The 24,194-nt window shown below is 51.0% G+C and overlaps 1 protein-coding gene across 1 annotated transcript in view; it reads left to right on the top strand.

Annotated features, from left to right (window-relative positions):
- Positions 1 to 24,194, top strand: part of LOC144955727 (organic solute transporter subunit alpha-like) — a 43,725-nt gene that overhangs the window by 3,105 nt on the left and 16,426 nt on the right. Inside the window, exons 2-4 of the mRNA XM_078885869.1 lie at positions 889 to 1,043; positions 8,252 to 8,325; positions 18,802 to 18,960. Coding sequence (XP_078741995.1) covers positions 889 to 1,043; positions 8,252 to 8,325; positions 18,802 to 18,960 — 388 coding nt within the window. The remainder of the gene's footprint in view (positions 1 to 888; positions 1,044 to 8,251; positions 8,326 to 18,801; positions 18,961 to 24,194) is intronic.

The raw sequence follows: 24,194 nt of genomic DNA, 5'->3' as shown, positions 1-24,194 counted from the left end.
ATGATGGCGATGATGCTGATGGTGACGATGATGCTGATGATGGCAATGATGCTGATGGTGACGATGATGCTGATGATGGCGATGATGCTGATGATGGCGATGATGCTGATGGTGATGATGATGCTGATGATGGCAATGATGCTGATGGTGATGATGATGCTGATGATGGCAATGATGCTGATGGTGACGATGATGCTGATGATGGCGATGATGCTGATGATGGCGATGATGCTGATGATGGCGATGATGCTGATAGTGACGATAATGCTGATGATGGCGATGATGCTGATGATGCTGATGGTGATGATGATGCTGATGATGGCGGTGTTGATGGTGCTGCTGATGGTGATGATGATGGTGATGATGATGATGGTGCTGATGATGGTGATGGTGATGATTGTGTTGATGGTGTTGATGGTGCTGCTGCTGATGATGGTGATGATGATTGTGTTTATGATTGTGCTGATAGTGCTGATGATGATGATGGTGATGATGGTGCTGATGGTGTTGATGATGGTGATGGTGATGATTGTGTTGATGGTGTTGATGGTGCTGCTGCTGATGATGGTGATGATGATTGTGTTTATGATTGTGCTGATAGTGCTGATGATGATGATGGTGATGATGGTGCTGATGGTGTTGATGATGATGATGGTGATGATGATTGTGTTGATGGTGTTGATGATGCTGCTGCTGATGATGGTGATGATGATTGTGTTTATGATTGTGCTGATAGTGCTGATGATGATGATGGTGATGATGATTGTGTTGATGTTGCTGATGGTGATGATGATGGTGATGATAGTGCTGATGGTGCTGATGATGATGATGGTGCTGATGATGATGCTGCTGCTGATGGCGATGATGCTGCTGATGATGGCGAGTCAGGCATGGACTTGACGATGGCGTTGCTGTACGGAGGCCTGACGCTGCTCACGGCGCTGTGCACGGCGGTCTACCTGGAGGAGGTGGTCTACCTGCAGCGCAAGATCCAGTGCCCCTACAAGCGGAAGACACTCGTGTGGATCAACGGAGCGGCCCCCGTGAGTCCGACAGACTCCACACGCACTCGCAGAGACTCCCATAGACTCACTCACTCACGCAGAGACTCTCATAGACTCACTCACTCACACAGAGACTCATAGACTCACTCACTCACACAGAGACTCATAGACTCACTCACAGAGACTCTCATAGACTCACTCACACAGAGACACATAGACTCACTCACACAGAGACTGTCATAGACTCACTCACTCACACAGAGACTCTCATAGACTCACTCACACAGACTCTCATAGACTCACTCACACACACAGAGACTCTCATAGACTCACTCACACAGACTCTCATAGACTCACTCACTCACACAGAGACTCATAGACTCACTCACTCACACAGAGACTCATAGACTCACTCACTCACACAGAGACTCATAGACTCACTCACACATACAGAGACTCATAGACTCACTCACAGAGACTCTCATAGACTCACTCACTCGCAGAAACTCTCATAGACTCACTCACACAGACACCCATAGACTCACTCATCGAGACAGCCATAGACTCACTCACACAGAGACCCATAGACTCACTCACACAGAGACCCATAGACTCACTCACACAGAGACCCATAGACTCCCTCACACAGAGACCCACAGACTCACTCACACAGAGACCCATAGACTCACTCACACAGAGACCCATAGACTCACTCACACAGAGACCCATAGACTCACTCACACAGAGACCCATAGACTCACTCACACAGAGACCCATAGACTCACACAGAGACCCATAGACTCACTCACACAGATACCCATAGACTCACTCACACAGAGACCCATAGACTCACTCACACAGAGACCCATAGACTCACACAGAGACACATAGACTCACATAGAGACCCACAGACTCACCACACAGAGACCCACAGATTCACCACACAGAGACCCACAGACTCACCACACAGAGACCCACAGACTCACCACACAGAGACCCACAGACTCACCACACAGAGACCCACAGACTCACCACACAGAGACCCATAGACTCACTCACACAGAGACCCATAGACTCACTCACACAGAGACCCATAAACTCACTCACACAGAGACCCATAGACTCACACAGAGATCCATAGACTCACCACACAGAGACCCACAGACTCATCACACAGAGACCCACAGACTCACCACACAGAGACCCACAGATTCACCACACAGAGACCCACAGACTCACCACACAGAGACCCACAGACTCACCACACAGAGACCCACAGACTCACCACACAGACACCCACAGACTCACCACACAGAGACCCACAGACTCACCACACAGACACCCACAGACTCACCACACAGAGACCCACAGACTCACCACACAGAGACCCACAGACTCACCACACAGAGACCCACAGACTCATCACACAGAGACCCACAGACTCACCACACAGAAACCCACAGACTCACAACACAGAGACCCACAGACTCACCACACAGAGACCCACAGACTCACCACACAGAGACCCACAGACTCACCACACAGAGACCCACAGACTCATCACACAGAGACCCACAGACTCACCACACAGAGACCCACAGACTCACCACACAGAGACCCACAGACTCACCACACAGAGACCCACAGACTCACCACACAGAGACCCACAGACTCACCACACAGACACCCACAGACTCACCACACAGAGACCCACAGACTCACCACACAGAAACCCACAGACTCACCACACAGAGACCCACAGACTCACCACACAGACACCCACAGACTCACCACACAGAGACCCACAGACTCACCACACAGAAACCCACAGACTCACCACACAGAGACCCACAGACTCACCACACAGAGACCCACAGACTCACCACACAGAGACCCACAGACTCACCACACAGAGACCCACAGACTCATCACACAGAGACCCACAGACTCACCACACAGAGACCCACAGACTCACCACACAGAGACCCACAGACTCACCACACAGAGACCCACAGACTCACCACACAGAGACCCACAGACTCACCACACAGACACCCACAGACTCACCACACAGAGACCCACAGACTCACCACACAGAGACCCACAGACTCACCACACAGAGACCCACAGACTCACCACACAGAGACCCACAGACTCACCACACAGAGACCCACAGACTCACCACACAGACACCCACAGACTCACCACACAGAGACCCACAGACTCACCACACAGAGACCCACAGACTCACCACACAGAGACCCACAGACTCACCACACAGAGACCCACAGACTCACCACACAGAGACCCACAGACTCACCACACAGAGACCCACAGACTCACCACACAGAGACCCACAGACTCACCACACAGACACCCACAGACTCACCACACAGAGACCCACAGACTCACCACACAGAAACCCACAGACTCACCACACAGAGACCCACAGACTCACCACACAGAGACCCACAGACTCACCACACAGAGACCCACAGACTCACCACACAGAGACCCACAGACTCATCACACAGAGACCCACAGACTCACCACACAGAGACCCACAGACGCACCACACAGAGACCCAGAGACTCACCACACAGAGACCCATAGACTCACACAGAGATCCACAGACTCACCACACAGAGACCCACAGACTCACCACACAGACACCCATAGACTCATCACACAGAGACCCACAGACTCACCACACAGACACCCATAGACTCATCACACAGAGACCCACAGACTCACCACACAGACACCCACAGACTCATCACACAGAGACCCACAGACTCACCACACAGACACCCACAGACTCATCACACAGAGACCCACAGACTCACCACACAGACACCCACAGACTCACCACACAGAGACCCACAAACTCACCACACAGAGACCCACAGACTCATCACGCAGAGACCCACAGACTCACCACACAGAGACCCACAAACTCACCACACAGAGACCCACAGACTCACCACACAGAGACCCACAGACTCACCACACAGAGACCCACAGACTCACCACACAGAGACCCACAGACTCACCACACAGAGACCCACAGACTCACCACACAGAGACCCACAAACTCACCACACAGAGACCCACAGACTCACCACACAGAGACCCACAGACTCACCACACAGAGACCCACAGACTCACCACACAGAGACCCACAGACTCACCACACAGACACCCACAGACTCACCACACAGAGACCCACAGACTCACCACACAGAGACCCACAGACTCACCACACAGAGACCCACAGGCTCACCACGCAGAGACCCACAGACTCACCACACAGAGACCCACAGGCTCGTCACACAGAGACCCACAGACTCATCACACAGAGACCCACAGACTCACCACAGAGACCCATAGACTCACCACACAGAGACCCACAGACTCATCACACAGAGACCCACAGACTCACCACACAGAGACCCACAGACTCACCACACAGAGACCCACAGACTCATCACACAGAGACCCACAGACTCACCACACAGAGACCCACAGACGCACCACACAGAGACCCAGAGACTCACCACACAGAGACCCATAGACTCACACAGAGATCCACAGACTCACCACACAGAGACCCACAGACTCACCACACAGACACCCATAGACTCATCACACAGAGACCCACAGACTCACCACACAGACACCCATAGACTCATCACACAGAGACCCACAGACTCACCACACAGACACCCACAGACTCATCACACAGAGACCCACAGACTCACCACACAGACACCCACAGACTCATCACACAGAGACCCACAGACTCACCACACAGACACCCACAGACTCACCACACAGAGACCCACAAACTCACCACACAGAGACCCACAGACTCATCACGCAGAGACCCACAGACTCACCACACAGAGACCCACAAACTCACCACACAGAGACCCACAGACTCACCACACAGAGACCCACAAACTCACCACACAGAGACCCACAGACTCATCACGCAGAGACCCACAGACTCACCACACAGAGACCCACAAACTCACCACACAGAGACCCACAGACTCACCACACAGAGACCCACAAACTCACCACACAGAGACCCACAGACTCACCACACAGAGACCCACAGACTCACCACACAGAGACCCACAAACTCACCACACAGAGACCCACAGACTCACCACACAGAGACCCACAGACTCACCACACAGAGACCCACAGACTCACCACACAGAGACCCACAGACTCACCACACAGACACCCACAGACTCACCACACAGAGACCCACAGACTCACCACACAGAGACCCACAGACTCACCACACAGAGACCCACAGGCTCACCACGCAGAGACCCACAGACTCACCACACAGAGACCCACAGGCTCGTCACACAGAGACCCACAGACTCATCACACAGAGACCCACAGACTCACCACAGAGACCCATAGACTCACCACACAGAGACCCACAGACTCATCACACAGAGACCCACAGACTCACCACACAGAGACCCACAGACTCACCACACAGAGACCCATAGACTCACCACACAGAGACCCACAGACTCACCACACAGAGACCCACAGACTCACCACACAGAGACCCACAGACTCACCACACAGACACCCACAGGCTCATCACACAGAGACCCACAGACTCACCACACAGAGACCCACAGACTCACCACACAGAGACCCACAGACTCATCACACAGAGACCCACAGACTCACCACAGAGACCCATAGACTCACCACACAGAGACCCACAGACTCACCACACAGAGACCCACAGACTCACCACACAGAGACCCACAGACTCACCACACAGAGACCCATAGACTCACCACACAGAGACCCACAGACTCACCACACAGAGACCCACAGACTCACCACACAGAGACCCACAGACTCACCACACAGACACCCACAGGCTCGTCACACAGAGACCCACAGACTCACCACACAGAGACCCACAGACTCACCACACAGAGACCCACAGACTCATCACACAGAGACCCACAGGCTCATCACACAGAGACCCACAGACTCACCACACAGAGACCCACAGACTCACTCACACAGAGACCCACAGACTCACCACACAGAGACCCACAGACTCACCACACAGAGACCCACAGACTCACCACACAGAGACCCACAGACTCACCACACAGAGACCCACAGACTCATCACACAGAGACCCATAGACTCACCACACAGAGACCCACAGACTCACCACACAGAGACCCACAGACTCATCACACAGAGACCCATAGTCTCACCACACAGAGACCCACAGACTCACCACACAGAGACCCACAGACTCATCCCACAGAGACCCACAGACTCATCACACAGAGACCCACAGACTCACCACACAGAGACCCACAGACTCACCACACAAAGACCCACAGACTCACTCACACAGAGACCCACAGACTCACCACACAGAGACCCACAGACTCACCACACAGAGACCCACAGACTCACCACACAGAGACCCACAGACTCACCACACAGAGACCCACAGACTCACCACACAGAGACCCACAGACTCACCACACAGACACCCACAGACTCACCACACAGAGACCCACAGACTCACCACACAGAGACCCACAGACTCACCACACAGAGACCCACAGGCTCACCACGCAGAGACCCACAGACTCACCACACAGAGACCCACAGGCTCGTCACACAGAGACCCACAGACTCATCACACAGAGACCCACAGACTCACCACAGAGACCCATAGACTCACCACACAGAGACCCACAGACTCATCACACAGAGACCCACAGACTCACCACACAGAGACCCACAGACTCACCACACAGAGACCCATAGACTCACCACACAGAGACCCACAGACTCACCACACAGAGACCCACAGACTCACCACACAGAGACCCACAGACTCACCACACAGACACCCACAGGCTCATCACACAGAGACCCACAGACTCACCACACAGAGACCCACAGACTCACCACACAGAGACCCACAGACTCATCACACAGAGACCCACAGACTCACCACAGAGACCCATAGACTCACCACACAGAGACCCACAGACTCACCACACAGAGACCCACAGACTCACCACACAGAGACCCACAGACTCACCACACAGAGACCCATAGACTCACCACACAGAGACCCACAGACTCACCACACAGAGACCCACAGACTCACCACACAGAGACCCACAGACTCACCACACAGACACCCACAGGCTCGTCACACAGAGACCCACAGACTCACCACACAGAGACCCACAGACTCACCACACAGAGACCCACAGACTCATCACACAGAGACCCACAGGCTCATCACACAGAGACCCACAGACTCACCACACAGAGACCCACAGACTCACTCACACAGAGACCCACAGACTCACCACACAGAGACCCACAGACTCACCACACAGAGACCCACAGACTCACCACACAGAGACCCACAGACTCACCACACAGAGACCCACAGACTCATCACACAGAGACCCATAGACTCACCACACAGAGACCCACAGACTCACCACACAGAGACCCACAGACTCATCACACAGAGACCCATAGTCTCACCACACAGAGACCCACAGACTCACCACACAGAGACCCACAGACTCATCCCACAGAGACCCACAGACTCATCACACAGAGACCCACAGACTCACCACACAGAGACCCACAGACTCACCACACAAAGACCCACAGACTCACTCACACAGAGACCCACAGACTCACCACACAGAGACCCACAGACTCACCACACAGAGACCCACAGACTCACCACACAGAGACCCACAGACTCACCACACAGAGACCCACAGACTCATCACACAGAGACCCATAGACTCACCACACAGAGACCCACAGACTCACCACACAGAGACCCACAGACTCATCACACAGAGACCCATAGACTCACCACACAGAGACCCACAGACTCACCACACAGAGACCCACAGACTCATCACACAGAGACCCACAGACTCATCACACAGAGACCCACAGACTCACCACACAGAGACCCACAGACTCACCACACAGAGACCCACAGACTCACCACACAGAGACCCATAGACTCACCACACAGAGACCCACAGACTCATCACACAGAGACCCATAGACTCACCACACAGAGACCCACAGACTCACCACACAGAGACCCATAGACTCACTCACACAGAGACCCATAGACTCACCACACAGAGACCCACAGGCTCGTCACGTGTGCTTTACAGGTGATCTCCATCACTTCCTGCATCGGACTCTGGATCCCCCGGTCGGCCATGTTCACCGACTACACCGCCTCCATGTGAGTAGCCCCGCCCACCGCCCCGCTAGCCCCACCCACTGCCCAGGTAGCCCCGCCCACCGCCCCGCTAGCCCCACCCACTGCCCAGGTAGCCCCGCCCACTGCCCAGGTAGCCCCACCCACTGCCCCGCTAGCCCCGCCCACCGCCCCGCTAGCCCCGCCCAGCGCCCCGCTAGCCCCACCCATTGCCCAGGTAGCCCCGCCCACTGCTCGTGTAGCCCCGCCCACTGCCCTGGTAGCCCCGCCCACTGCCCCGCTAGCCCCGCCCACTGCTCGTGTAGCCCCGCCCACCTCTCAGATAGCCCCGCCCACCTCTCAGATGACCACGCCCACCTCTCGGATGACCACGCCCACCGCTAAGATGACCACGCCCACCGCCCAGGTAGTCCAGCCCACCGCTCATTCAGCCCACCCACCCCTCAGGTAGTCTCAGGTCACCGCTGAGAGCGAGATGACGTCAGGGTAAAGGCGCAGGCCTGCAACTGCACGCTCACAACCCGCGTCCCGGGTGGAGCTCTTGCCCAGCGCGTCTTGAAGAAGAGGTGGGGAGTTTCCCACACTCGACCCCACCACTCACTGTTCAATCACTGAGGCTCACAGAGCCAGACTAAGGCTCCCATAGGGCTCAGTGTTAATCACTGGGGCTCACAGAGCCAGACCAAGACTCCCACAGGGCTCAGTGTTAATCACTGAGGCTCACAGAGCCAGACTAAGGCTGCCATAGGGCTCAGTGTTAATCACTGGGGCTCACAGAGCCAGACCAAGACTCCCACAGGGCTCAGTGTTAATCACTGGGGCTCACAGAGCCAGACCAAGACTCCCACAGGGCTCAGTGTTAATCACTGAGGCTCACAGAGCCAGACTAAGGCTCCCATAGGGCTCTGTGTTAATCACTGAGGCTCACAGAGCCAGACTAAGACTCCCATAGGGATATGTGTTAATCACTGGGGCTCACAGAGCCAGACTAAGGCTCCCATAGGGCTCTGTGTTAATCACTGAGGCTCACAGAGCCAGACTAAGACTCCCATAGGGCTCTGTGTTAATCACTGGGGCTCACAGAGCCAGACTAAGACTCCCATAGGGAACTGTGTTAATCACTGGGGCTCACAGAGCCAGACTAAGGCTCCCACAGGGTTCAGTGTTAATCACTGAGACTCCCACAGGGTTCAGTGTTAATCAGTGAGACTCCCACAAGGTTCATTGTTAATCAGTGAGACTCCCACAGGGTTCAGTGTTAATCACTGAGACTCCCACAGGGTTCAGTGTTAATCACTGAGACTCCCACAGGGTTCGTGTTAATCACTGAGACTCCCAAAGGGTTCAGTGTTAATCACTGAGACTCCCACAGGGTTCAGTGTTAATCACTGAGACTCCCACAGGGTTCAGTGTTAATCACTGAGACCCCCACAGGGTTCAGTGTTAATCACTGAGACTCCCAAAGGGTTCAGTGTTAATCAGTGAGGCTCCCACAGGGTTCAGTGTTAATCACTGAGACTCCCACAGGGTTCAGTGTTAATCACTGAGACCCCCACAGGGTTCAGTGTTAATCACTGAGACTCCCACAGGGTTCAGTGTTAATCACTGAGACTCCCACAGGGTTCAGTGTTAATCACTGAGACTCCCACAGGGTTCAGTGTTAATCACTGAGACTCCCAAAGGGTTCAGTGTTAATCAGTGAGGCTCCCACAGGGTTCAGTGTTAATCACTGAGACTCCCACAGGGTTCAGTGTTAATCACTGAGACCCCCACAGGGTTCAGTGTTAATCACTGAGACTCCCACAGGGTTCAGTGTTAATCACTGAGACTCACAGAGCCAGACTAAGGCTCTCACAAGGTTCTGTGTCAATTACTGGAGCTCACAGAGCCAGACTAAGGCTCTCACAGGGTTCTGTGTTAATCACTGGGGCTCACAGAGCCAGACTAAGGCTCTCACAGGGTTCTGTGTTAATCACTGGGGCTCACAGAGCCAGACTGAGACTCCCACAGGGTTCACGGTTAATCACTGGGGCTCACAGAGCCAGACTTAGACTCCCACAGGGTTCAGTGTGAATCACTGAGACTCACAGAGCCAGACTAAGACTCCCATAAGGTTCAGTGTTATTCACTGAGGCTCACAGAGCCAGACTAAGGCTCCCATAGGGCTCAGTGTTAATCACTGAGGCTCACAGAGCCAGACTAAGACTCCCATAGGGATCTATGTTAATCACTGGGGCTCACAGAGCCAGACTAAGGCTCCCACAGGGTTCAGTGTTAATCACTGAGACTCCCACAGGGTTCAGTGTTAATCAGTGAGACTCCCACAGGGTTCAGTGTTAATCAGTGAGACTCCCACAGGGTTCAGTGTTAATCACTGAGACTCCCACAGGGTTCAGTATTAATCACTGAGACTCCCACAGGGTTCAGTGTTAATCACTGAGACTCCCACAGGGTTCAGTGTTAATCACTGAGACTCCCACAGGGTTCAGTGTTAATCACTGAGACTCCCACAGGGTTCAGTGTTAATCACTGAGACTCCCACAGGGTTCAGTGTTAATCACTGAGACTCTCACAGGGTTCAGTGTTAATCACTGAGACTCCCACGGGGTTCAGTGTTAATCACTGAGACTCCCACAGGGTTCAGTGTTAATCACTGAGACTCCCACTGGGTTCATTGTTAATCACTGAGACTCCCACAGGGTTCAGTGTTAATCACTGAGTCTCCCACAGGGTTCAGTGTTAATCACTGAGACTCCCACAGAGTTCAGTGTTAATCACTGAGTCTCCCACAGGGTTCAGTGTTAATCACTGAGACTCCCACAGGGTTCAGTGTTAATCACTGAGTCTCCCACAGAGTTCAGTGTTAATCACTGAGACTCCCACAGGGTTCAGTGTTAATCACTGAGTCTCCCACAGGGTTCAGTGTTAATCACTGAGTCTCCCACAGAGTTCAGTGTTAATCACTGAGACTCCCACAGGGTTCAGTGTTAATCACTGAGTCTCCCACAGGGTTCAGTGTTAATCACTGAGACTCCCACAGAGTTCAGTGTTAATCACTGAGTCTCCCACAGGGTTCAGTGTTAATCACTGAGACTCCCACAGGGTTCAGTGTTAATCACTGAGACTCCCACGGGGGTCAGTATTAATCACTGAGACTCCCACAGAGTTCAGTGTTAATCACTGAGACTCCCACGGGGGTCAGTGTTAATCACTGAGACTCCCACAGAGTTCAGTGTTAATCACTGAGACTCCCACAGGGTTCAGTGTTAATCACTGAGACTCCCACAGAGTTCAGTGTTAATCACTGAGACTCCCACAGAGTTCAGTGTTAATCACTGAGACTCCCACGGGGGTCAGTATTAATCACTGAGACTCCCACAGAGTTCAGTATTAATCACTGAGACTCCCACGGGGGTCAGTGTTAATCACTGAGACTCCCACAGAGTTCAGTGTTAATCACTGAGACTCCCACAGGGTTCAGTGTTAATCACTGAGTCTCCCACAGGGTTCAGTGTTAATCACTGAGACTCCCACAGGGTTCAGTGTTAATCACTGAGACTCCCACAGGGTTCAGTGTTAATCACTGAGACTCCCACAGGGTTCAGTGTTAATCACTGAGACTCCCACAGGGTTCAGTGTTGATCACTGAGACTCCCACAGGGTTCAGCGTTAATCACTGAGACTCCCACAGGGTTCAGTGTTAATCACTGAGACTCCCACAGGGTTCAGTGTTAATCACTGAGACTCCCACAGGGTTCAGTGTTAATCACTGAGTCTCCCACAGAGTTCAGTATTAATCACTGAGACTCCCACAGGGTTCAGTATTAATCACTGAGACTCCCACAGGGTTCAGTGTTAATCACTGAGACTCCCACAGAGTTCAGTGTTAATCACTGAGACTCCCACAGGGTTCAGTGTTAATCACTGAGTCTCCCACAGGGTTCAGTGTTAATCACTGAGACTCCCACAGGGTTCAGTGTTAATCACTGAGACTCCCACAGGGTTCAGTGTTAATCACTGAGACTCCCACAGGGTTCAGTGTTAATCACTGAGTCTCTCACAGGGTTCAGTGTTAATCACTGAGACTCCCACAGGGTTCAGTGTTAATCACTGAGACTCCCACAGGGTTCAGTGTTAATCACTGAGACTCCCACAGCGTTCATTGTTAATCACTGAGACTCCCACAGGGTTCAGTGTTAATCACTGAGTCTCCCACAGAGTTCAGTATTAATCACTGAGACTCCCACAGGGTTCAGTATTAATCATTGAGACTCCCACAGGGTTCAGTGTTAATCACTGAGACTCCCACAGAGTTCAGTATTAATCACTGAGACTCCCACAGGGTTCAGTGTTAATCACTGAGACTCCCACAGGGTTCAGTATTAATCACTGAGACTCCCACAGGGTTCAGTGTTAATCACTGAGTCTCCCACAGAGTTCAGTATTAATCACTGAGACTCCCACAGGGTTCAGTATTAATCACTGAGACTCCCACAGGGTTCAGTGTTAATCACTGAGACTCCCACAGGGTTCAGTGTTAATCACTGAGACTCCCACAGGGTTCAGTATTAATCACTGAGACTCCCACAGGGTTCAGTGTTAATCACTGAGACTCCCACAGGGTTCAGTGTTAATCACTGAGACTCCCACAGGGTTCAGTGTTAATCACTGAGACTCCCACAGAGTTCAGTATTAATCACTGAGACTCCCACAGGGTTCAGTATTAATCACTGAGACTCCCACAGGGTTCAGTGTTAATCACTGAGACTCCCACAGGGTTCAGTGTTAATCACTGAGACTCCCACAGGGTTCGGTGTTAATCACTGAGACTCCCACAGGGTTCGTGTTAATTACTGAGACTCCCAAAGGGTTCAGTGTTAATCACTGAGACTCCCACAGGGTTCAGTGTTAATCACTGAGACTCCCACGGGGGTCAGTGTTAATCACTGAGACTCCCACAGAGTTCAGTGTTAATCACTGAGACTCCCACAGGGTTCAGTGTTAATCACTGAGACTCCCACAGGGTTCAGTATTAATCACTGAGACTCCCACAGGGTTCAGTGTTAATCACTGAGACTCCCACGGGGGTCAGTGTTAATCACTGAGACTCCCACAGAGTTCAGTGTTAATCACTGAGACTCCCACAGGGTTCAGTGTTAATCACTGAGTCTCCCACAGGGTTCAGTGTTAATCACTGAGACTCCCACAGGGTTCAGTGTTAATCACTGAGACTCCCACAGGGTTCAGTGTTAATCACTGAGACTCCCACAGGGTTCAGTGTTAATCACTGAGACTCCCACAGGGTTCAGTGTTAATCACTGAGTCTCCCACAGAGTTCAGTATTAATCACTGAGACTCCCACAGGGTTCAGTATTAATCACTGAGACTCCCACAGAGTTCAGTGTTAATCACTGAGACTCCCACAGGGTTCAGTGTTAATCACTGAGACTCCCACAGGGTTCAGTATTAATCACTGAGACTCCCACAGGGTTCAGTATTAATCACTGAGACTCCCACAGGGTTCAGTATTAATCACTGAGACTCCCACAGAGTTCAGTATTAATCACTGAGACTCCCACAGGGTTCAGTATTAATCACTGAGACTCCCACAGAGTTCAGTGTTAATCACTGAGTCTCCCACAGAGTTCAGTATTAATCACTGAGACTCCCACAGGGTTCAGTGTTAATCACTGAGACTCCCACAGAGTTCAGTGTTAATCACTGAGACTCCCACAGGGTTCAGTGTTAATCACTGAGTCTCCCACAGGGTTCAGTGTTAATCACTGAGACTCCCACAGGGTTCAGTGTTAATCACTGAGACTCCCACAGGGTTCAGTGTTAATCACTGAGACTCCCACAGGGTTCAGTGTTAATCACTGAGTCTCTCACAGGGTTCAGTGTTAATCACTGAGACTCCCACAGGGTTCAGTGTTAATCACTGAGACTCCCACAGAGTTCAGTGTTAATCACTGAGTCTCTCACAGGGTTCAGTGTTAATCACTGAGACTCCCACAGGGTTCAGTGTTAATCACTGAGACTCCCACAGGGTTCATTGTTAATCACTGAGACTCCCACAGGGTTCAGTGTTAATCACTGAGTCTCCCACAGAGTTCAGTATTAATCACTGAGACTCCCACAGGGTTCAGTATTAATCATTGAGACTCCCACAGGGTTCAGTGTTAATCACTGAGACTCCCACAGAGTTCAGTATTAATCACTGAGACTCCCACAGGGTTCAGTGTTAATCACTGAGACTCCCACAGGGTTCAGTATTAATCACCGAGACTCCCACAGGGTTCAGTGTTAATCACTGAGTCTCCCACAGAGTTCAGTATTAATCACTGAGACTCCCACAGGGTTCAGTATTAATCACTGAGACTCCCACAGGGTTCAGTGTTAATCACTGAGACTCCCACAGGGTTCAGTGTTAATCACTGAGACTCCCACAGGGTTCAGTATTAATCACTGAGACTCCCACAGGGTTCAGTGTTAATCACTGAGACTCCCACAGGGTTCAGTGTTAATCACTGAGACTCCCACAGGGTTCAGTGTTAATCACTGAGACTCCCACAGAGTTCAGTATTAATCACTGAGACTCCCACAGGGTTCAGTATTAATCACTGAGACTCCCACAGGGTTCAGTGTTAATCACTGAGACTCCCACAGGGTTCAGTGTTAATCACTGAGACTCCCACAGGGTTCAGTGTTAATCAGTGAGTCTCCCACAGAGTTCAGTATTAATCACTGAGACTCCCACAGGGTTCGGTGTTAATCACTGAGACTCCCACAGGGTTCAGTGTTAATCAGTGAGTCTCCCACAGAGTTCAGTATTAATCACTGAGACTCCCACAGGGTTCGGTGTTAATCACTGAGACTCCCACAGGGTTCAGTGTTAATCACTGAGACTCCCACAGGGTTCAGTGTTAATCACTGAGACTCCCACAGAGTTCAGTATTAATCACTGAGACCCCCACAGAGTTCAGTATTAATCACTGAGACTCCCACAGGGTTCAGTATTAATCACTGAGACTCCCACAGGGTTCAGTGTTAATCACTGAGACCCCCACAGGGTTCAGTATTTATCACTGAGACTCCCACAGAGTTCAGTATTAATCACTGAGACCCCCACAGGGTTCAGTGTTAATCACTGAGACTCCCACAGAGTTCAGTATTAATCACTGAGACCCCCACAGGGTTCAGTGTTAATCACTGAGTCTCCCACAGGGTTCAGTGTTAATCACTGAGACTCCCACAGGGTTCAGTGTTAATCACTGAGACTCCCACAGAGTTCAGTGTTAATCACTGAGACTCCCACAGGGTTCAGTGTTAATCACTGAGACCCCCACAGGGTTCAGTGTTAATCACTGAGACTCCCACAGGGTTCAGTGTTAATCACTGAGACTCCCACAGAGTTCAGTGTTAATCACTGAGACTCCCACAGGGTTCAATGTTAATCACTGAGACTCCCACAGGGTTCAATGTTAATCACTGAGACTCCCACATGGTTCAGTGTTAATCACTGAGACTCCCACAGGGTTCAATGTTCATCACTGAGACTCCCACATGGTTCAGTATTAATCACTGAGACTCCCACAGGATTCAATGTTAATCACTGAGACTCCCACAGGGTGCAGTGTTAATCACTGAGACTCCCACAGAGTTCAGTGTTAATCACTGAGACTCCCACAGAGTTCAGTGTTAATCACTGAGACTCCCACAGAGTTCAGTGTTAATCACTGAGACTCCCACAGGGTTCAATGTTAATCACTGAGACTCCCACAGGGTTCAGTGTTAATCACTGAGACTCCCACAGAGTTCAGTGTTAATCACTGAGACTCCCACATGGTTCAATGTTAATCACTGAGACTCCCACAGGGTTCAATGTTAATCACTGAGACTCCCACAGAGTTCAGTGTTAATCACTGAGACTCCCACATGGTTCAATGTTAATCACTGAGACTCCCACAGGGTTCAGTGTTAATCACTGAGACTCCCACAGAGTTCAGTGTTAATCACTGAGACTCCCACAGAGTTCAGTGTTAATCACTGAGACTCCCACAGGGTTCAATGTTAATCACTGAGACTCCCACAGAGTTCAGTGTTAATCACTGAGACTCCCACATGGTTCAATGTTAATCACTGAGACTCCCACAGGGTTCAGTGTTAATCACTGAGACTCCCACAGAGTTCAGTGTTAATCACTGAGACTCCCACAGAGTTCAGTGTTAATCACTGAGACTCCCACAGGGTTCAGTGTTAATCACCGAGACTCCCACAGAGTTCAGTGTTAATCACTGAGACTCCCACAGGGTTCAGTGTTAATCACTGAGTCTCCCACAGAGTTCAGTATTAATCACTGAGACTCCCACAGGGTTCAGTATTAATCACTGAGACTCCCACAGGGTTCAGTGTTAATCACTGAGACTCCCACAGGGTTCGTGTTAATCACTGAGACTCCCAAAGGGTTCGTGTTAATCACTGAGACTCCCACAGGGTTCAGTATTAATCACTGAGTCTCCCACAGGGTTCAGTGTTAATCACTGAGACTCCCACAGGGTTCAGTGTTAATCACTGAGACTCCCACAGAGTTCAGTGTTAATCACTGAGACTCCCACAGGGTTCAGTGTTAATCACTGAGACTCCCACAGGGTTCAGCGTTAATCACTGAGACTCCCACAGGGTTCAGTATTAATCACTGAGACTCCCACAGGGTTCAGTGTTAATCACTGAGACTCCCACAGAGTTCAGTGTTAATCACTGAGACTCCCACAGGGTTCAGTGTTAATCACTGAGACTCCCACAGAGTTCAGTGTTAATCACTGAGACTCCCACAGAGTTCAGTGTTAATCACTGAGACTCCCACAGGGTTCAGTGTTAATCACTGAGACTCCCACAGAGTTCAGTATTAATCACTGAGACTCCCACAGGGTTCAGTGTTAATCACTGAGACTCCCACAGGGTTCAGTGTTAATCACTGAGACTCCCACAGGGTTCAGTGTTAATCACTGAGACTCCCACAGAGTTCAGAATTAATCACTGGCGCGCCTTGAGCTGGAATCGAACCTGCGATCTGTGGGGTCGCCAGTCCAGCCCTCCGTTGTCTCCGCCACCGCTGAGCAAGCATCCGGCTGGGAAAGTGCGGCGATTGTTTTTGAAGTGGAGCCCCGGGGGGGGGGGGGGGGAGGACGAACTCCCCGTTGCTCGGTTAGAGAGAACGGGAAAACTCCGGAGACAATGAGAAGGGACGTCCCGAGTGGAGATGGAGCTGCAGAATCACCCCATCTCCACATCTCTCCCCCCATCTCTCCCCCATCTTCCACCATCTCCTCCCATCTCCCCCTCCCCCATCTCCCCCTTCTCCCCCCACCCCCATCTCCCACATTCCCCCCCCCATCTCCCCCCCATCTCCCCCCCCCCATCTCCCCCCCCCATCTCCCCCCCCCATCTCTCCCTTCTCCCCCCATCTCCCCCCCCCATCTCCCCCCCCCATCTCCCCCTTCTCCCCTCACCCCCATCTCCTACATCTCCCCCCCCCCATATCCCCCCCCCCATCTCTCCCCCCCCATCTCCCCCTTCTCCCCCCCCATCTCCCCCCATCCCCCCCCCCTCATCTCACCCTTCTCACCCACCCCCCATCTCCCCCCCCCCATCTCCCCCCCCATCTCCCCCCCCCATCTCCCCCCCCATCTCCCCCCCCATCTCCCCCCCTCATCTCACCCTTCTCACCCCACCCCCATCTCCCCCCCCCATCTCCCCCCCATCTCACCCTTCTCACCCACCCCCCATCTCCCCCCCCCATCTCCCCCCCCCATCTCCCCCCCCATCTCCCCCCCCATCTCCCCCCTCATCTCACCTTCTCCCCCCCCCCCCCATCTCCCCCCCCCCATCTCCCCCCCCATCTCCCCCCCCCCATCTCCCCCCCATCTCCCCCCCATCTCCCCCCTCATCTCACCCTTCTCCCCCCCCCCCCATCTCCCCCCCCCATCTCCCCCCCATCTCCCCCCCCATCTCCCCCCCCATCTCCCCCCCTCATCTCACCCTTCCCCCCCCCCCATCTCCCCCCCCCATCTCCCCCCCCATCTCCCCCCCCCCCCATCTCCCCCCCCATCTCCCCCCCATCTCCCCCCCTCATCTCACCCTTCTCCCCCCCCCCCCATCTCCCCCCCATCTCCCCCCCATCTCCCCCCCTCATCTCACCCTTCTCACCCACCCCCCATCTCCCCCCCCCCCATCTCCCCCCCATCTCACCCTTCTCACCCACCCCCCATCTCCCCCCCCCCCATCTCCCCCCCCATCTCCCCCCCCCATCTCCCCCCCCATCTCCCCCCCATCTCCCCCCCTCATCTCACCCTTCTCACCCACCCCCCATCTCCCCCCCCCCATCTCCCCCCCTCATCTCACCCTTCTCACCCACCCCCCATCTCCCCCCCCATCTCCCCCCCATCTCCCCCCTCATCTCACCCTTCTCCCCCCCCCCCCCATCTCCCCCACCCTCTCTAGATATTTCGCCATCTGCATCCACCAGTTCATGGTGATGATGGTGCAGGAATACGGTGGGGAGGAGGCGCTGGTGAGGAGGTTCCACGGCTCTCCGATCCCCATCAGTACGGGGCCCTGCTGCTGCTGCTGCCTTTGCCTGCCACGCATCAACCTCACCAGGTCACTCACCACCACTCACCACCACTCACCACCACTCACCACTCACCACCACTCACCACTCACGGGGCCCTGCTGCTGCTGCTGCCTTTGCCTGCCCCGCATCAACCTCACCAGGTCACTCACCACCACTCACCACCACTCACCACCACTCACCACTCACCACCACTCACCACTCACCACCACTCACCACCACTCCTCACCACCACTCACCACCACCACTCACCACCACTCACGGGGCCCTGCTGCTGCTGCAGCCTCTGCCTGACCCGCATCAACCTCACCAGGTCACTCACCACCACTCACCACTCCTCACCACCACTCACCACCACTCACCACCACCACTCACCACCACTCACGGGGCCCTGCTGCTGCTGCAGCCTCTGCCTGACCCGCATCAACCTCACCAGGTCACTCACCACCCCTCACCACCACTCACCACCCCTCACCACCACTCACCACCACTCACCACCCTCACCACCACTCACCACCCCTCACCACCACTCACCACCACTCACCACCACTCACCACCACTCACCACCACTCACCACCCCTCACCACCACTCACCACCACTCACCACCACTCACCACCACTCACCACCACTCACCACCCCTCACCACCACTCACCACCACTCACCACCACTCACCACTCCTCACCACCACTCACCACCACTCACCGCTCACCACCGCTCACCACCACTCACCACTCCTCACCACCACTCACCACCACTCACCGCTCACCACCGCTCACCACCACTCACCACTCCTCACCACCACTCACCACCACTCACCGCTCACCACCGCTCACCACTCACCACTCCTCACCACCACTCACCACCACTCACCGCTCACCACCGCTCACCACCACTCACCACTCACCACCGCTCACCACTCACCACTCCTCACCACCACTCACCACCACTCACCGCTCACCACCGCTCACCACCACTCACCACTCACCACCGCTCACTACTCACCACTCACCAAGTCACTCACCGCTCCTCACCACCGCTCACCACCACTCACCACTCACCGCTCCTCACCACAGCTCACCACCGCTCACCACTCACCACTCACCAGGTCACTCACCGCTCCTCACCACCGCTCACCACCACTCACCAACACTCACCACTCACCGCTCCTCACCACTCACCAGGTCACTCACCGCTCCTCACCACCGCTCACCACCACTCACCACTCACCGCTCCTCACCACCGCTCACCACCGCTCACCACTCACCACTCACCAGGTCACTCACCGCTCCTCACCACCGCTCACCACCACTCACCAACACTCACCACTCACCGCTCCTCACCATTCACCAGGTCACTCACCGCTCCTCACCACCGCTCACCACTATAACCTACTACAGCTACTACACTACTACTGCTACTACTACTACACTACTACACTACTACTACACATACTACACTACTACTACTACACTACTACTACTACACTACTACTACTACACTACTACTACTACACTACTACTACTACACTACTACTACTACACTACTACTACTACAATACTACTACTACACTACTACTACTACAATACTACTACTACACTACTACTACTACAATACTACTACTACACTACTACTACTACAATACTACTACTACACTACTACTACTACACTACTACTACTACACTACTACTACTACACTACTACTACTACACTACTACTACTACAATACTACTACTACACTACTACACTACTACTACTACACTACTACTACTACACTACTACTACTACAATACTACTACTACACTACTACACTACTACTACTACACTACTACTACTACACTACTACTACTACACTACTACTACTACACTACTACTACTACAATACTACTACTACACTACTACTACTACACTACTACTACTACACTACTACTACTACAACTACTACACTACTACTGCTGCTACTACTACACTACTACTACAACTACTACACTACTACTACACTACTACTACACTACTACTACAACTACTACACTACTACTACACTACTACTACACTACTACTACTACACTACTACTACTACAACTACTACACTACTACTGCTGCTACTACTACACTACTACTACAACTACTACACTACTACTACACTACTACTACACTACTACTACAACTACTACACTACTACTACACTACTACTACACTACTACTACAACTACTACACTACTACTACACTACTACTACACTACTACTACTACACTACTACAGCTACTACACTACTGTTGCTGCTACTACTACTACACTACTACACTACTACTACTACACTACTACACTACTACTACTACACTACTACTACTACACTACTACTACTACACTACTACTACTACACTACTACTACTACAACTACTACACTACTACTGCTACTACTACACTACTACTACAACTACTACACTACTACTACACTACTACTACACTACTACTACTACACTACTGCTGCTGCTACTACTACACTACTACTACTACACTACTACTACTACACTACTACTACTACACTACTACTACTACACTACTACTACTACAATACTACTACTACACTACTACACTACTACTACTACACTACTACTACTACACTACTACTACTACACTACTACTACTACACTACTACTACTACAATACTACTACTACACTACTACACTACTACTACTACACTACTACTACTACACTACTACTACTACAACTACTACACTACTACTGCTGCTACTACTACACTACTACTACAACTACTACACTACTACTACACTACTACTACACTACTACTACAACTACTACACTACTACTACACTACTACTACACTACTACTACTACACTACTACTACTACAACTACTACACTACTACTGCTGCTACTACTACACTACTACTACAACTACTACACTACTACTACACTACTACTACACTACTACTACAACTACTACACTACTACTACACTACTACTACACTACTACTACAACTACTACACTACTACTACACTACTACTACACTACTACTACTACACTACTACAGCTACTACACTACTGTTGCTGCTACTACTACTACACTACTACACTACTACTACTACACTACTACACTACTACTACTACACTACTACTACTACACTACTACTACTACACTACTACTACTACACTACTACTACTACAACTACTACACTACTACTGCTACTACTACACTACTACTACAACTACTACACTACTACTACACTACTACTACACTACTACTACAACTACTACACTACTACTACACTACTACTACACTACTACTACTACACTACTACTACTACAACTACTACACTACTACTGCTGCTACTACTACACTACTACTACACTACTACTACAACTACTACACTACTACTACACTACTACTACACTACTACTACAACTACTACACTACTACTACACTACTACTACACTACTACTACTACACTACTACAGCTACTACACTACTGTTGCTGCTACTACTACTACACTACTACACTACTACTACTACACTACTACACTACTACTACTACACTACTACTACTACACTACTACTACTACACTACTACTACTACACTACTACTACTACACTACTACTACTACACTACTACACTACTACTACTACACTACTACTACTACACCTACTACTGCTACTACTACTACACTACTACTACTACACCTACTACTGCTACTACTACTACACCTACTACACTACTGCTGCTACTACTACTACACCTACTACACTACTACTGCTACTACTACTACACCTACTACACTACTACTACTACACTACTACTACTACACTACTACACTACTACTACTACTGCTGCTACTACTACAACTACTACTGCTGCTACTACTACTACACTACTACTGCTACTACTACTGCAACTACTACTGCTGCTACTACTACTACACTACTACTACAACTACTACACTACTACTGCTGCTACTACTACACTACTACTACAACTACTACACTACTACTACACTACTACTACACTACTACTACAACTACTACACTACTACTACACTACTACTACACTACTACTACTACACTACTACAGCTACTACACTACTGTTGCTGCTACTACTACTACACTACTACACTACTACTACTACACTACTACAGCTACTACACTACTGTTGCTGCTACTACTACTACACTACTACACTACTACTACTACACTACTACACTACTACTACTACACTACTACTACTACACTACTACTACTACACTACTACTACTACACTACTACACTACTACTACTACACTACTACTACTACACCTACTACTGCTACTACTACTACACTACTACTACTACACCTACTACTGCTACTACTACTACACCTACTACACTACTGCTGCTACTACTACTACACCTACTACACTACTACTGCTACTACTACTACACCTACTACACTACTACTACTACACCTACTACACTACTACTGCTACTACTACTACACTACTACACTACTACTACTACACTACTACTACTACACTACTACACTACTACTACTACTGCTACTACTACTACACCTACTACTGCTACTACTACTACACCTACTACACTACTGCTGCTACTACTACTACACCTACTACACTACTACTGCTACTACTACTACACTACTACACTACTGTTGCTGCTACTACTACTACACTACTACACTACTACTACTACACTACTACTACTACACCTACTACACTACTGCTGCTGCTGCTGCTACTACACTACTACTGCTACTACTACTACACTACTACTGCTACTACTACTACACTACTACTGCTACTACTACTACACTACTACACTACTGCTGCTGCTACTGCTGCTACACTACTACACTACTACTACTACACTACTACACCTACTACACTACTACTGCTACTACTACTACACCTACTACACTACTACTACTACTACACCTACTACACTACTGCTGCTACTACTACTACACCTACTACACTACTACTACTACTACACCTACTACACTACTGCTGCTACTACTACTACACCTACTACACTACTACTGCTACTACACCTACTACACTACTACTGCTACTACTACTACACCTACTACACTACTACTACTACTACACCTACTACACTACTGCTGCTACTACTACTACACCTACTACACTACTACTGCTACTACTACTACACTACTACTGCTGCTACTACTACTACACCTACTACACTACTGCTACTACAACTACTACACTACTACTGCTGCTACTG

The sequence above is a fragment of the Lampetra fluviatilis genome, unplaced genomic scaffold (assembly GCF_964198595.1).
Source record: "Lampetra fluviatilis unplaced genomic scaffold, kcLamFluv1.1 SCAFFOLD_589, whole genome shotgun sequence".
Lineage (NCBI taxonomy): Eukaryota > Metazoa > Chordata > Hyperoartia > Petromyzontiformes > Petromyzontidae > Lampetra > Lampetra fluviatilis.
The sequence above is the reverse complement of the archived record's forward strand: the minus strand, read 5'-3'. Positions and strand labels throughout refer to the sequence as shown.